The sequence below is a fragment of the Mustelus asterias genome, chromosome 3 (assembly GCF_964213995.1).
Source record: "Mustelus asterias chromosome 3, sMusAst1.hap1.1, whole genome shotgun sequence".
Lineage (NCBI taxonomy): Eukaryota > Metazoa > Chordata > Chondrichthyes > Carcharhiniformes > Triakidae > Mustelus > Mustelus asterias.
This window is the reverse complement of record NC_135803.1, coordinates 122,580,941-122,597,433: the sequence shown is the minus strand read 5'-3', so window position 1 is coordinate 122,597,433 and position 16,493 is coordinate 122,580,941. Positions and strand designations below refer to the sequence as shown.

Genomic DNA, 16,493 nt, shown 5'->3' with positions numbered 1-16,493 from the left:
ACATTACTGCACTTCTTTTTCTACAGCACAATCACAAAATTGGAAGGTGGCTCTGACTGACCCTAATTGAAATACCTTCACATAGAAACATAGAAAATAGGAGCAGGAGCAAGCCATTTCAGCCCCTGAAACCTATATCCTCCATTCCTTATGATCATGACAGATCATCCAACTAAAGTTAAAGTTTATTTATTAGTCACAAGTGAGGCTTACATTAATACTGCAATGAAGTTATTGTGAAATTCCCCTGTGATCATCCAACTCAGTGACTTGTTTCCACTTTCCCCCCATATCCTTTGATTCCTTTAGCCCCAAGAGCTAATAATCTGCCTTCCTGTTCTTGCTGCTAAAGTTTCTCCCTCTCACTAAACCCCTAAGGTTTTGCTCCTCACATTTATACTGCATCTGCCATGCAATTGCCCACTCACTCAACTTGTCCAAATCACTCTGAAACTTCTCTGTATCCTCCTCACAGCTCACCCTCCCACCCAGGTTTGTGTCATCTGCAAATTTGGAGATATCACATTTAGCTCCCCCATCTAAAATCATTAATATATATTGTGAACAGCTGGGATCCATGCTGTTCCCTATTAGTCACTGCCTGCCACTTAGACAAAGGCCCGTTAATTCTTACTTTTTTGTTTCCGGCCTGCCAACCAGTTTTCTATCTATCTCAAAACACTACTTCTAATTCCATGTGCTTTAATTATACATGCTAATCTCTTCCATGGGACCTTGTCAAAAGCTTTCTGAAAGTCCAAATAAACCATATCCACTGGCTCCCTTTTCTCGATTCTATTAGTTATACCCTCAAAAAATTCCAGTAGATTTGTCAAGCATGATTTCCCTTTTGTAAATATGATCCTGCCATTGTTCTCCAAGTGCTCTGCTATTAAATCTTTTACAATGGACTACAGCATTTTCTCCACTACCGACATCAGGCTGACTGGTCGATAATCCTCTGTTTTCTCTCTTGCTCCCTTTGTAAATAATGGGGTTATATTATCTGCCCTCCAATATGTAGGAACTGCTCCAGGGTTTATAGAATCTTGGAAGATGACCACGAATGCATCTACTATTTCTAGGGCAACTTCCTTAACTACTCTAGGGTGTAGATGATCAGGTCCTGGAGATTTGTTGACTTTCAATCTCATCAATTTCCCCAACACCATCTCCCTACTAATATTGATTTCCTTCAGCTCCTCCCTTGCACTAAACCCTATGTTCCACATTTCTGGTACATTATTTGTGTCCTCCTTTGTGAAGACAGGACCAAAGTATGAATTTAGTTGGCCAGCCATTTCTTTATTCCCATTATAAATTCCCCTGTTTCTGACTGTAAGAGACCTACATTTGTCTTCGTCAATCTTTTTCTCTCCACACACCTATAGAAGCTTTTAGAGTTCGTTTTTATGTTCCCCACAAGCTTACTCTCATACCCTATTTTCCCCTTCTTAATCAATCCCTTTATCCTCCTTTGCTGAATTCTAAATTGCTCCCAACACTCAGGTCTGCTGTTTTTTCTGGCCAATTTGTATGCCTCTTCCTTGGATCACATATTATCTCTAATTTCCCTTGTAAGCCATGGTTTGGCCACCTTTCCTGTTTTACTCTTGCACCAGACAGGAATGAACAATTGTTACAGTTCACGGCACGGTAGCACAGTGGTTAGCACTGCTGCTTCACAGCTCCAGGGTCCCGGGTTCGATTCCCGGCTCGGGTCACTGTCTGTGTGGAGTTTGCACATTCTCCTCGTGTCTGCGTGGGTTTCCTCCGGGTGCTCCGGTTTCCTCCCACAGTCCAAAGATGTGCGGGTTAGGTTGATTGGCCAGGTTAAAAATTGCCCCTTAGAGTTCTGAGATGCGTGGATTAGCGGGTAAATATGTTGGGGTAGGGCCTGGGTGGGATTGTGGTCGGTGCAGACTCGATGGGCCAAATGGCCTCCTTCTGCACTGTAGGGTTTCTATGATTTCATGTGCTTTTTGAATGTTTGCTATTGCTTATCCACCATCATCCCTTTAAGTAAAGTTCCCCAATCCATCATAGCCAACTCATGCCTCATACCATCGTAATTTCCTTTACTGAGATTGATGACCCTAACCTCAGAATCAAATCCGTCACTTTCTATCTTGATAAAGGAATCTATCATATTATGGTCACTTATCCCCAAAGGGATCTCGCATAGCTAGATTGCCAATTATTCCTTTCTCATTACACAATACCAAGTCTAGGATGGCCTGTTCTCTAGTTGGTTCCTCAATGTATTGGTCCAGAAAACCATCCTGTACATACTCCAAGAATTCCTCCTCTACGGTATTATTGCTAATTTGATTTGCCGAATCTATATGCAGACTAAAGTCACTCATAATTACAGTTGTTTCTCTATTGCATGCATCTCTAATTTTCTGTTTAATGCTATTGCCAACTCTACCACTACAATTTGGGAGTCTATATACAACCCCAACTAATGGTTTTTGCTCTTTGGTGTTTCTCAGCTCTACCCATACAGATTCCACATCATTGGAGGTAGTATTCTTCCTCATTATTGTGTTAATTTCCTCTTTAACCAGCAATGCAACTCCAACACCTTTTCCTTTTTGTAACCATTTTCTTCAGAAGGAACTCTTCAAATGCAGACAATTAAAAAAACTTACTCCAACTTATAAATCAAAGAAAGGATTTAATAAAGAAACTTCATTACTCCAAACTTGGGGCCCCGCCCTGGGTCTATCCAAGTGTCCCATAATTCCCAACAGGTTCTTATTTATAGTGAGGCAGCTGGTCAGTTGACCATCACAACATTCTGTAATTGGTTCAATGGTTTACTGGGTCAGCTGACCCTTACCACATTACGCCCGATACAAAGTTGTCATCGCTTACATTCTAACAGATTCCCTTTATCTTAATTTTTTATCCAAATAATTTAAGAAAACCATCCTCCAGCATTCTTAACAACTCTCCAGTACTTGCATCCCTTTTTGTAAAACAGTCGGATAGCTGTAGATTTGCACCAACCCAGTTAAGTTTGGAAACTTCTTTGTTTTCCAGCATTTGTTTAACGCTGGCCAAATCAATTCTTAGTCGCTTTTCTGTTACACTTTTTATTGAGTGCACATTGTCTCATAAAGACCGATTGTCCACCTATCACTCATTTTTACCCGATGTGCCCATAAAAAATAATTCTGTTAATGCGTCAGACAAATACATCCCCATATCCAATGTCTCCACTAACGCCAGGGTTTCAGCCGCCAATGTATTTTTGATTACCCTTTTTATTTTCTTTGCTTCCCAGGCCAAGGGGCAACATTTTCCTTCCTTACCTACCAGGAATATTATGAATCTGGCACCGCTTGAATGTCCATCTGGTAGAAGCATCACTAAACACAACCAACTTCATATCTTCTGGTTCTCCTAGTGCTGGGAATTTAATTATACATTCCTCTAATTTTAGCTTTTTTAATATTTTATTAGCCTGCAAGATCTCTCTGACTGTGGTGCGCCTCAACATATTGCTGAGCTCTAGGACATTATAACTCCCATCTGGTCTTGTCTGTGTGCATAGCCAATTTAGCTGTCCTATCATACTCCTCAACAATTCTGTTTCTTCTTCATTGGCCTGTTCCTCTTTTCCCATTGAGCTTTCTCTGGTGATGGGAATGGGATCAATACTGTTTAGATATCCCTGTTGACTCAGCGTTACACCAGGGGTACTTTGTCGGATATCAAGGCCAAGATACCGAAAAGCACCAGCAGCTTGACTCCCTACTTTAGGTTTTCAGCTTCCCAAAGATCCTTTTTTCAAACTTTTCTGAGCCACCCCACAGGAAATCATCCACATGCATTATAAAAATTCCAGCTAATTTTCTTTTAACCTTCCAGTAAAACATTGCAGGATCTGCTTTTAACTGGACACAGCCAGTCTTCAGCAATACAGATCGTACAGAGAAATATCAAACCTTTGATGCATCACGTAACCCATAAACGCATTTGTTCAATCTCCACAAATGTCCCTGTGTATTACCTGCTTCTTTGGGTGGCCTCAAAAAAACTTTTCTTTGATATGTTTCGCCCTGTGGAAATGCTGCTTTGATATCTATTGATTTATACGTCCAATTATTAGATGCTAGAACAGCGAAAAAAAATTCAGTGTCACTTTCCTGCTGTGAGTGAATTAACCCTAATGTCTCTCCCCTCCAAATGTTCCTCATACCCATGGACTACTACAAAGAACAAAGAAATTACAGCACAGGAACAGGCCCTTCGGCCCTCCAAGCCTGCACTGACCATGCTGCCCGACTGAACTAAAACCCCCTACCCTTGACGTACTTGCCTCATACATCTCCTTTAAACCTTTCCCCTTGCATCTTAAACCTATGCCCCCTAGTAATTGACTCTTCCACCCTGGAAAAAAGCTTCTGACTATCCACTCTGTCCATACCCCTCATGATCTTGTAGGCTTCTATCAGGTTGCTCCTCAACCTCCGTCGTCCCAGTGAGAACAAACCAAGTTTCTCCAACCTCTCCTCATAGCTAATGCCCTCCATACCAGGCAACATCCTGGTAAATCTTTTCTGTACTCTCTCCAAAGCCTCCACATCCTTCTGGTAGTGTGGCAACCAGAATTGGACACTACATTCCAAGTGCGGCCTAACTAAGGTTCTACATCAAGGGTAGGGGGTTTTACTCCAGTCGGGCAGCATGGTCAGTGCAGGCTTGGAGGGCCGAAGGGCCTGTTCCTGTGCTGTAATTTTCTTTGTTCTTTGTAGTAGCCCATGGGTATGAGGAACATTTGGAGGGGAGAGACATTAGGGTTAATTCACTCCCCTGCAACATGACTTGCCAATTTTTAAACTCAGTGCCCCGGCTGATGAAGACAAGCATGCCGTATGCCTTCTTGACTACCTTCTCCACCTGCGTTGCCACTTTCAGTGACCTGTATACCTGGACACCCAGGTCCCTCTGCCTATCAATACTCTTAAGGGTTCTACCATTTACTGTATATTTCCTATCTTTATTAGACCTTCCAAAATGCATTACCTCACATTTGTCCAGGTTAAACTCCATCTGCCATCTCTTCACCCAAGCCTCCAACCGATCTATATCCTGTTGTATCGTCCAATGGTCCTCATCGCAATCCGCAAATCCACCAACCTTTGTGTCATCCGCAAACTTACTAATCAAACCAGTTACATTTTCTTCCAAATCATTTATATATATTACAAATAGCAAAGGTCCCAGCACTGATCCCTGAGGAACACCACTTGTCACAGCACTCCATTCAGAAACACACCCTTCCACTGCTACCCTCTGTCTTCTATGACCGAGTAAGAAGTCTAACAACACCAGGTTAAAGTCCAACAGGTTTATTTGGTAGCAAAAGCCACTAGCTTTCGGAACAGGCTGTTCCTTCGTCAGGTGGGTGGGAGTTCCACATCATGACTTCTATGACCGAGCCAGTTCTGTATCCACCTTGCCAGCTCATCTCTGATCCCATGCATCTTCATCTTCTATACCAGTCTGCCATGAGGGACCTTGTCAAAGGTCTTACTGAAGTTCATGTAAACAACATCCAATTCCCCACCCTCATCAATCATCTTCGTCACTTCCTCGAAAAACTCGACCAAGTTAGTGAGACATGACCTCCCCTTCACAAAACCATGTTGCCTCTTGCTAATACGTCCACTTATTTCCAAGTGGGAGTAAATCCTGTCTCGAAGAATCCTCTCCAATAATTTCCCTACCACTGACGTAAGACTCACCGGCCTGTAATTACCTGGATTATTCTTGATACCCTTCTTAAACAAAGGAACAACACTGGCTAGTCTCCAATCCTCTGGGACCTCCCCTGTAGCCAGTGAGGATACAAAGATTTCTCTCAAGGCCCCAGCAATTTCCTCCCTTGCCTCTCTCAGTAGGCTCAATAATCTGGCTTTATCTTTATATATCCCACCTTGCAAAACTTTCTCTGTGCAAACCCACCTATGGGACATAGCAGGCTGCCTCTTATCTGGTACCTTGGTGTACACCCCAAACTCTTTCCAACTGTCCAGCTCTCTTTGTTTGGCCTCTCTTACTTCCGCGAGCTCCATGTTGTTTGCAGCTATCAATACTTCCTTATCATGGGGGCTTCTACTCCTATTCCTATCATTGGTTTGATTCCTAGCCTTCCTGGTTAAACTCCAGCCTCTGTTGTCGTGTCTGATTCTGTCAGGGCTGCTACTCTCAGACCACTGTTCTCAGTTGACACAACTTCGGTCACAGATTCATGACTTTTCCAGGGTTCACGAACGCTTACTGTCTCATCCTCAGGACTTATGTCTCGCTTTTTTTGCTGCCATCTGTCCATCCCATTTTCCCAATCTGTAGCTTTGGCTTCTTGCCTTCACTCTTGGATGTTCAGCCAGTGTTTGTACTTTCTTGAAGCCTTTCCTGCTTTCCCAATTATAGTGGCCTCCCTCCACTCCCTTGCCCCTTTGGGTATGTATGATACCACTGTGCCTACTTGGGGTACTTTGAAGTAGTAGCTTCATCCCCTGCTTCACCGGTACTTTGTTGATCATTAGATTCCCTCTCTCTATTGTTGACTGATCCTCATAAAAGCTCAGGGTATGTGCATGTGAGGTACAAGGTGCCTCCTGCACTCCTGCATCTTGCTCAGATGCTCCAAATTCATACCCAATTCCCACAACTCTCGAAGGGCGGGCTCGCACTGTCTGGTTACTGTATTGTGCTATAACTACCTTGCTGTCTGCTCCTATCACTTTCCCGAGCCCTTTCAACTCTTTTTTGCCTTCTCTTTTATAGTAGACCCTATCCCCTTTCTCAAAGTATACCCCCGATGGTCTTATGCAATGTCTTAGGGCCTTCTTATCCGTTCTGAAACCTCAGTCTTGATGAAAGCCTTTCTCCCTGCATGGATAGCATTTAAGTGTGCAGAAAACATGGAGCTAATACTTGTCCCTTCTAGCGCCGGAGGAGCATCTGTTAATACTGACAGCAACTTTGGATTCCTCCTGTATACCAACTGGTATGGACCATAGCCCCCCACCATCAGTAAAGAATTTTTTGCATGCACTGCCCATGCTAATGCAACCTACAATTTACAGCCCGGTTGATCCTCCAAAATTTTATGCAACATGTTATCTATAACTGCTTCCTTTCAGAGGCCATTGCTGAATGGGCTCTCTGCTGCAGTGTGCATTATTACAATATTTAAATTTTCGCACATATCTTGAAACTCATCATTTGCGAATTCACCCCCATTGTCTGTCAAAAATTTAGACGGTGCCCCCAATCCTGTTCCAATCCAGTGGGTCATAATTTTATCTATAATGGTCTTTTAATCTTTGCTGTAAATCACCGTGGATATGCTAAGCCAGGTGGCCATGTCCAAGAAGTGCCTTTGTCCTTGTCCCATATCTTTAGATCCATCGCCATGACATCATTGAAATCTCATCTAATGATAGACTCACGACTGGATGCAGGGGCGTCCTCTATTTTATGCAAATTTCACACTGGGCTGATATTTGTTCTATGAGATCATTACATCCTTTATCCAGCACACCTGCATCCTGCAGCAATGCTCTCAGTCTCTGTGGTTCTGATCTCGGCCTCAATTCCACTTTCAAGCCCATTCATCACAGCCCTTCCAACCCTTCCTAATTAAAAATCTCCCCACTTTTTCCTTAAATTTACTCAGTGTCCCGGTATCCACCATGTTCTGGGGTAGTGAATTCCACAGACTCACAACCCTTTGAGAGAAGTAATTTCTTCTCATCTCTGTTCTAAATCTGTCATCCCCCCCCCCCCCCCCATCCTACAGCTATGACCTCTTGTTCTAGATTGTCCTACAAAAGGCAAAATCCTCTCCATGTCTACTTTGTCAATCCCCCTTATCATCCTGTACACATTAATTAGATTGCCTCTCATTCTTCTAAACTCCAGGGAGTAAAGGCCTAACCTGCCCAATTTCTCTTTGTAAAACAAACCCCTCATCTCTGGAATCAATCTAGTGAACCTCACTGGACCTCCTCCAATGTAACTACATCTCTCCTCAAGTAAAGGGGACCAAAACTGTACACAATATTTTAAGTGCCATCTCACTAATGCTTTGCACAGTAGCAGCAACACTTAACTACTTTTCTATTATATTCCTTTAGCGATAAGTGCCAAGATTCTATTTGCCGTCCTTATTATTTGCTGCACCTGCATTCTAGTTTTTTGTCTGTCCTTCCTAAATACTGACTATCCCTGGATGTTCAGTTCCCATGCCTGATCACCCATGACTCTGTAATCCTGACTATATCATACCCTTTACATCTATTTGCGCAAGCAATTCATCTATTTTATTGCAAATACTCCATGTAGTAAAGCACAAAGCATTGGTTAAATAAATTTAACATTCTTCCATAGATCTGTTAAGTAAACATTGACCAATATAATTCTAGTCACCAAAAGAGAAAACACTGGAAAATCTCAGTAGGTCTGCAGCAACTGTAAGGAGAGAAAAGAGCTGACGTTTTGAGTCCAATTGTCCCTTTGTCAAAGCTGAGACGTAATTCTAGTCAGACGTTAAAGCTACACTTAAAGAATTTTTTAAAATGACATTGGCAAAGTCTGGGAACAGAATTCAAACAGAGTGAAATTATTTTTTAGACTGAATTCATTCCTTTGTTTTCCTCAACAAATGTTTACCAATTCTGAACTGATATGTGTTGTGTTGCTACTTTATGGCAAACAAATGTCTTCATCAATGAAAATAAGAAGGCGAGATGATGCTTGCTACATCTGACTGAAGAACATTAATGCTCATAAGTTCAAACATTTGCTTTGAATGAAGTGGCTTCAAAAGATAAATCACACTAACTCTCAACTAGAAAGCTTGATGGATAGCCTATTAGTAAATAAGTACTTCAGACCAGGGAAGGAAATTCTGTCAGGTCCAGGCCCATGATGCACCATCAATCAAGCAAAGACTAGTTTGTATGCAAGAACAAATAGGCTTTTATTAACAAGAACTTGGAGCCATCCCTGTCGGAGATCTGGTCCATACTAAAGGCTAGGGGGAGGAGCCATCGCCTTTATACCCGGACCAGGGGGAGGAGTCTTGGGCGGAGCTGGCAGGGATGTGCCACATATACAGATAATAACAGATACTAACTAACAGTGGTTAACCACAACAGATAACAGCTAACAGTGGTTTACCACATTCACCCCCTGTTTAAAAAAGAGTCCGTCGGGGGTGAGGCAGAATGAACAATATTTACAGGTTCAGTCTATCTGGAGGCTTGCTCTGCCGCTGCGACCGCCGTAGTGCCAGTTCTGATGTAGGTTCAGGTGGCCGCGGTGTTGTTTCAAGCGCCAGGACGTTGTTGTCATCAGTAGTCTCTTCCGATCATCGAGTGCATGGTGGCGACTCCTGGGGCTCAGGCGAGCTGTATACGGGGGTGAGAGGAGTGAATAGTGGTTCTGATGTGGTAGGGACAAAGTTGGGGATTGGAGGTGAGGGGTTGGGGGCCATAGTGGTCCCTGAGTCACCTGCGGGTGCTAGGTCACGGATAGATACCGTGTCCTCCCGCCCATCGGAGTACGCCACATAGGCGTACTGGGGGTTGGCGTGGAGGAGTTGAATCCTTTCGACCAGGGGGTCAGACTTACGGGTCTTGACATGCTTCCGAGGCAGGACAGGGCCCGGGTATGCCAGCCACGACGGTAGTCAAGTCCCCGAGGAAGATTCCTGGGGAACACGAACATCCATTTGTGGGGGGTGGCATTGGTTGCCGTGCACAGGAGGGACCTAATGGAATGTAGTGCCTCCGGTAGGACCTCTTGCCAGCGGGTGACTGGAAGGCCTTTAGACCATAGCGCTAGTAAAACGGCCTTCCAGACTGTTGCGTTCTCTCTCTCAACCTGTCCGTTTCCCTGGGGGTTGTAGGTAGTAGTCCTACTCGAGGCTATACCTTTGGAGAGCAGGTACCATCGCCGTTCATCACTCATGAAGGAGGATCCCCGGTCGCTATTGATATAGCTAGGGAAACCAAACAGGGTGAAGAGGCTGCGCAGGGCCCTGATGACCGTGGCCGAGGACGTATCTGGGCAGGGAATAGCGAAGGGGAAACATGAATACTCGTCAATGACATTGAGGAAATATATGTTGCGATCAGATGAGGGGAGGGGGCCTTTGAAGTCAATGCTTAGGTGTTCAAAGGGGCGAGTGGCTTTTATGAGGTGTGCCCTGTCTGGTCGGTAGAAGTGCGGCTTGCATTCCGCGCAGACCTGGCAATTTCGAGTTATAGACCTGACATCCTCAACGGAGTAGGGCAGGTTATGGGCTCTAATGAAGTGAAAAAACCTGGTGACCCCTGGGTGGCAGAGGTCGTTGTGGAGAGCCTGTAACCGGTCCACCTGCGCACTGGCACATGTTCCACGGGACAGGGTGTCAGGTGGCTCATTGAGCTTCCCGGGGCGATACAAAGATATTGTAATTGTAGGTGGAGAGTTCTATTCTCCACCGCAATATCTTATCGTTCTTGATCTTGCCCCGCTGCGTATTGTTGAACATGAAGGCAACGGATTGTTGGTCCGTGAGTAGGGTGAACTGTTTACCAGCTAAATAGTGGCGCCAGTGCCGTACAGCTTCCACTATGGCTTGGGCCTCCTTTTCGACAGATGAGTGTCGAATTTCGGGGCCTTGAAGGGTTCGTGAAAAGAAGGCCACGGGTCTGCCTGCCTGGTTAAGGGTGGCGGCTAGGGCGAAGTCAGACGCATCGCTCTCCACTTGGAACGGGATGGATTCGTCTATAGCGTGCCTCGTGGCCTTCGCAATGTCAGCTTTGATGCGGTCGAAGGCCGGACGGGCCTCTGCCGTCAGGGGAAAAGAGGTGGATTTTATGAGCAGATGGGCTTTATCTGCATAGTTGGGGACCCACTGTGCATAGTACGAGAAGAAACCCAGGCATCTTCACAGTGTTTTGAGGCTAGTGGGGAGGGCAAGTTCCAGGAGGGGACGCATACGGTCGGGATCGGGGCCGATGACTCCATTCTCCACTATGTACCCGAGGATGGCGAGGCGGTGTGTACAGAATACGCACTTCTCCTTATTGTAGGTCAGGTTAAGGAGGCTAGCCGTGTGCAGGAATCTGTGGAGGTTGGCATCGTGGTCCTGCTGATCATGGCCGCAGATGGTGACGCTATCCAGCTACGGGAAGGTGGCCCGCAGCCCATTCTGGTCTACCATTCGGTCCATTTCACGCTGAAAAACCGAGACCCCGTTGGTGACGCCAAAAGGGACCCTAAGGAAGTGGTAAAGGTGACCATCCACCTCGAAAGCCGTATATTGCCGGTCCTCCGGGCGGATAGGGAGCTGGTGGTATGCCGACTTCAAGTCAATGGTGGAGAACACCCGATATTGTGCAATCTGATTGACCATGTCAGATATGCGGGGAAGAGGGTACGCATCCAGCTGCGTGTATCGATTAATGGTCTGACTGTAGTCAATGACCATTCTATGTTTCTCCCAGTCTTAACGACTACCACTTGTGCTCTCCAGGGGCTGGTACTGGCCTGGATGATCCCTTCCTTGAGGAGCCGCTGGACTTCGGACCTGATAAAGGCCCTGTCTCCAGCACTATACCGCCTGCTCTTGGTGGCGATGGGCTTGCAGTCAGGAGTGAGATTCACAAACAAGGAGGGAGGGGCGATTTTAAGGGTTGAGAGACTGCAGGTGGTGCGCGGTGGGCAATTTAGACACCGCTGATTGCAGACAGAGAGTGGGGGAAAAGGCCCATTATACAGTATAGTGACACTCTTCAGATGGGTCATGAAATCTAGCCCCAGGAGTACAGCAGCGCAGAGATGTGGCAGCACGAGAAGCCTGAAGTTCTTGTATACTGTGCCCCGCACCTTCAAGGTCACCACGCAGTATCCGAGGACATTTACAGAGCGGGACTGCGATGCCATGGAGATCGTTTGCTTGATGGGCCGCACGGAAAGGGCGTATCGACTCACCGTATCAGGGTGAAAGAAGCTCTCTGTACTCCCACTGTCAAACAAACAATGCTCCCTGTTCTCGTTTACCTCGATGTCCATCATGGACTTGGCGAGTCGGTGAGGCTTGGACTGGTCCAGGGTAACAGATGCCACCGTTGGATCTTGCAGATAGTCATAGGGGGCTGATGAGGTAGGAGATGGCGGCCCCTGCTGGTCGCTCGCGGCCGAAGTCATCCAAGATGGCGGCCCCCGTGGGTCGCCGGCGGCCGATGACGTTATCCAAGATGGCGCCCCCCCCGCGGGTCGCACGCGGCCGGAGTCATCCAAGATGGCGGCCCCCGCGGGTCACACGTGGGCGGGGTCATCCAAGATGGCAGCCCCCGTGGGTCGCACGCGGCCAGGGTTGTCCAAGATGGCGGCCCCTGCAGGTCACACACGGCGCTCGTGGATTTGGAGATGGACTTACGGCAGACTTTGGCATAGTGTCCCTTCTTCCCCCACGTGGAGCAGAACAACTCCCTCGCCGGGCAGCGTTGTCGGGGGTGCTTGCCCAGGCCACAGAAGTAGCACTTCGGGCCTCCAGAGGCTGCTGCAGTGGTCAGTTCACCGGTGAGACATGGCACGGCGTAGTACAGGGGTAGCGATGGCTGCGGTGTCCACGATGCGCCCACGTGGTCAGGTGAGTAGGCCTCGAGATATTGGGAGGTCACCTCTAAGGATTCGGCCAGTTCCACAGTTTTCTTTAAGTCCAGCGCATCCTGTTCCGGTAGCCGTTATCGGATATAGGTCGTCCCGATGCCCGTGACAAAGGCATCCCTGATTAAGTCCTCTGTGTATTGGATGGCAGTCACAGTCTTGCAGTTGCAGTTCCGGCCAAGCAGTCGCAACGCGCGCAGGAATTGGTCAACCGATTCTCCTGGCTCCCGTCTGCGCGTAGCTAGGAGATGTCTCATGTAGACTTCATTAGGCCGTTTGTTATACTGGCCCTTTAAAAGTTCGATGGCGTCCTTGTAATTTTCTGCGTCCGAATCGTAGAATATACTACGTCGCTTACCCGGCCGTGGAGCACTCGTAGTTTGTCGGCATCTGAACGGACAGCAGTGGAGGCGTCGATGTAGTCTTCGAAGCATTTCAGCCAATGATCAAATGTGTTTGACCCTCCTACAGTTTGAGGATCCAGATTCAATCTGTCGGGTTTTAACAGCTGCTCCATTTTAAAATCTTGTTAATAAAAATTGATGCACCATCAATCAAGCAAAGACTAGTTTGTATGTAAGAACAAATAGGCTTTTATTAACAAGAACTTGGAGCCATCCCTGTCGGAGATCTGGTCCGTACTAAAGGCTGAGGGGAGGAGCCATCACCTTTATACCCGGACCAGGGGGAGGAGTCTTGGGCAGAGCCGGCAGGGAAGTGCCACATATACAGATAATAACAGATACTAACTAACAGTGGTCAACCACAACAGATAACAGCTAACAGTAGTTTACCACAGCCCATATTATAGAAATCCTCCTTCTGCGCATGGAATAGCTGTGTAACAGTAGTGCCAGGAATGAAGATTACAACCAAGCTGAACACACAGGCAAATTCATCTATTTAAGCTCATAAGTAGAAGAAGAAATTCAGGAGAAACCTCTGCCCAGAGAACGATTAGAACTTACCATCACATAGAAATGATTTGCATTGAGGTAATTTAGGGAAATCTAAACAAGTACATGAGGGAGAAAGGGGTAGAAGATCATGCTGATAGGGTTAGATGATGTAGAGTAATTGGAGCATAAATACCAGCATGGGTCTGTTGGAACAAGCAGCCTATTTCTGTAATAAAAACAGAAAAAGCTAGAAATACTCAGCAGGCCATGCAGCATCAGTGGAGAGGTCACAGACCTGAAATATTAACTTTACTCATTTCTCCTAAGATATTGCCCAACCTGCTGAGTATTTCCAGCTGTTCCTGTTCTTATTTTTGATTTTCAGCATCTGAATTGAGTTGGTCTCTTGCTCTGCCATCCTATGTCAGTAATTCTGTGTAGTGGAGTAAGGGAGAAGCCATAGGCCACAATGCTAATGTTCTGCATGATGCAGGCCAAGTTACAACCCTTCCTTCACTGTTTTCTTCAGATGGATTTTCATCATTTGATGTGAGTCTGATGGTGTGATGCCATTTTGAGGTGACCACGTGGAGGAAGGAAATGTCTTCTTGCTGCCTGGACCAAGAGTAATATTCAAAGCACCAGTAACTGCAAATCTGTTTGTCCAACTTTCTTAAACATAGAAAGAATTGGGCGGGATTTTCCTGTCGTTCTCGCCCCAAGACCGGAAAATCCCACCCAAGGTCAATGGACTTTTGCATGGTCCGCCTGCCCCGTCCGCTGCGAGTTCCGTGCAGGACGAGCAGGACAGGAAAATTCTGCCCAAAGTCTGTGAAGGGATAGTAAACGGGAACATTAAAAAATACAATGGCAAGAAAGGCAGTCCACATAACTATATGTTGTCTGATTCTAATTTTTTTTTCAGGGACAAGAGCTGAGGCCAAAATACAAGGAAATTATTTCTGACCTTGATGAAGATAAGGACAGAAAAATAGACTTTGAAGATTTTATGATAATGTTGACAAGCCTAACAATAGTGTCAGATCGTATGCATGAACTACGATGTATAAGTTAAAATATAATGACATTTTTATTTAAACAGTAGTATTGTAATTCAAGATGATATTTGGTCTCATATGTACTAAAATGACCTTTGGTAGCTAAAAGAGTCAATTAAAATGTGGTGTGGACAACTGAGGATTTCTGTGTTATAGTCCTCAAATTATGCAAATAAATAATGATGAACAATTTTGTTTTCAATAAATGTAACATTATTTAATCATGTGTTGCTCTCCGCTGATTTGTTAATATATATATATATATATCAGAACCCTATGCACAGAGATAATAAAAAGTTATTTTGAAATGTTTATGAGAAAAGATAATAAAAGAAAAGGATGCTTCTTTGGGGGAGGAAAAGTCTAATGGTTGGATGACATTGCAAGTTACATTGGCGCAACCAAAGAATCTCACTGAGTATGCTCCACCCTCTGCAAAATGTACATAGAATCTCAAGAACTCTGCAACATCACAGTATTGTAAAAATGTTGATTCTACAGCGAAGCCGCAGGGCTGAGGGACCATTTCATCACATTTTTCAAATTTCTCAACATTACAAAGAAACAAATAATGCTACGCATTTCCCTTTGACTGAAAGTAATTTACAGTGCCCCTCTTTTACATGGAAAGAAACACAATGACTTTGCCCTGTGTGTCGCAGCATAGGTAATTCTTGTCATCCAATCACTGGATGATATTAGTACTGTTAGTGATCAGATCAGAAACTCCAAGGTATATTATGGAGTTAGCCTAAACCCCAAATATTTTTGATTTTGGCATTAATGTGAGCATAAGATGTTTCACTTCAAGTGTGATTCTATTGACCCACTAGGAAGCTTTTATTAAAACAAACTTATTTAGCAATACAGTTTAACTATAACAAAGAATTAGCATAACTTTTACCAACTGAAATACTTAAACACGACAAGGTATAATTCTTAAATGTTAGTCTATCTCTATTAATTCCAATGTAAGCAATATTCTTCTTAGATGTAAACTCCTCTTCAGAATCAGTTAGCAAAAACACACAGGCTTACATGAGTTGCCAGTCCTCAAGCCTTTTAACACCTCTGGACAGAGGTATAGAGAAACACCTGTCTTCTGACTCGCAGTCAACAGCCTCCAGAGAAAGACCTGTTTTCAAACAGCAGAACTCCAGAAAGAGAGAGAGGGAGTAAACACCTCTTGCCTTTTGAAGACCTCTACAGAGAGATACTTAAGGTCTAGCAGGTCCCAGACTTCAATTTCCAGAGAAAGAAAGAACTGCTGCTCTGATCAAATTCAAAGAGCAACTACCTGCTTGTCTCTCTGTAAGCCTAGCTCCGCCCATTCACATGACTTTCTCTTGTCAATCAACCTTATTAAACCCTACTCGGCAACCCAGGGGAAAGCCCTAACAATAACAAAACTGCATTCACTCAGATTAAAACGAACACCCCAATAACTAGGAGCAATTATTCTTCTGCATGCTCAGCATGTGGGCTGTCTGGAGCAGACAAATTGGCACTGTTTAAACAGATTCGAATCTTAACATTTCCTTCATAAGAAACATGGCACAAATACATTTCTTAAAGGCACAGTATTGTCACAATACTGGTTTTGGAAAAGTCTATATTCTCACCAGCCCTAGCCAAAATTGCAAGTCCTTGTGTCCAAGCTACCAGGCACGTGGTGCAAAATTAAGAAAATGTAATCATGTAAAAGGGTAAGGAATAAATTTGTCATGCACAGTGCAGTTCTGACTGGGGGTGCACAAATCTGTTTACTCCCTTGAGTGCTTTCATATCGTATAATCGGATCCTCTCTCCACTTAATAAGTTTAATTTCACAATAGATGAATGAGCTGTTTCA

At 44.9% G+C, this 16,493-nt stretch overlaps 1 protein-coding gene across 1 annotated transcript in view; it reads left to right on the top strand.

The window, feature by feature from the left end:
• Positions 1-16,493, top strand: part of LOC144491865 (sentan-like) — a 37,700-nt gene that overhangs the window by 10,723 nt on the left and 10,484 nt on the right. The window contains exon 4 of the mRNA XM_078210155.1: positions 14,509-14,647. Coding sequence (XP_078066281.1) covers positions 14,509-14,647 — 139 coding nt within the window. The remainder of the gene's footprint in view (positions 1-14,508; positions 14,648-16,493) is intronic.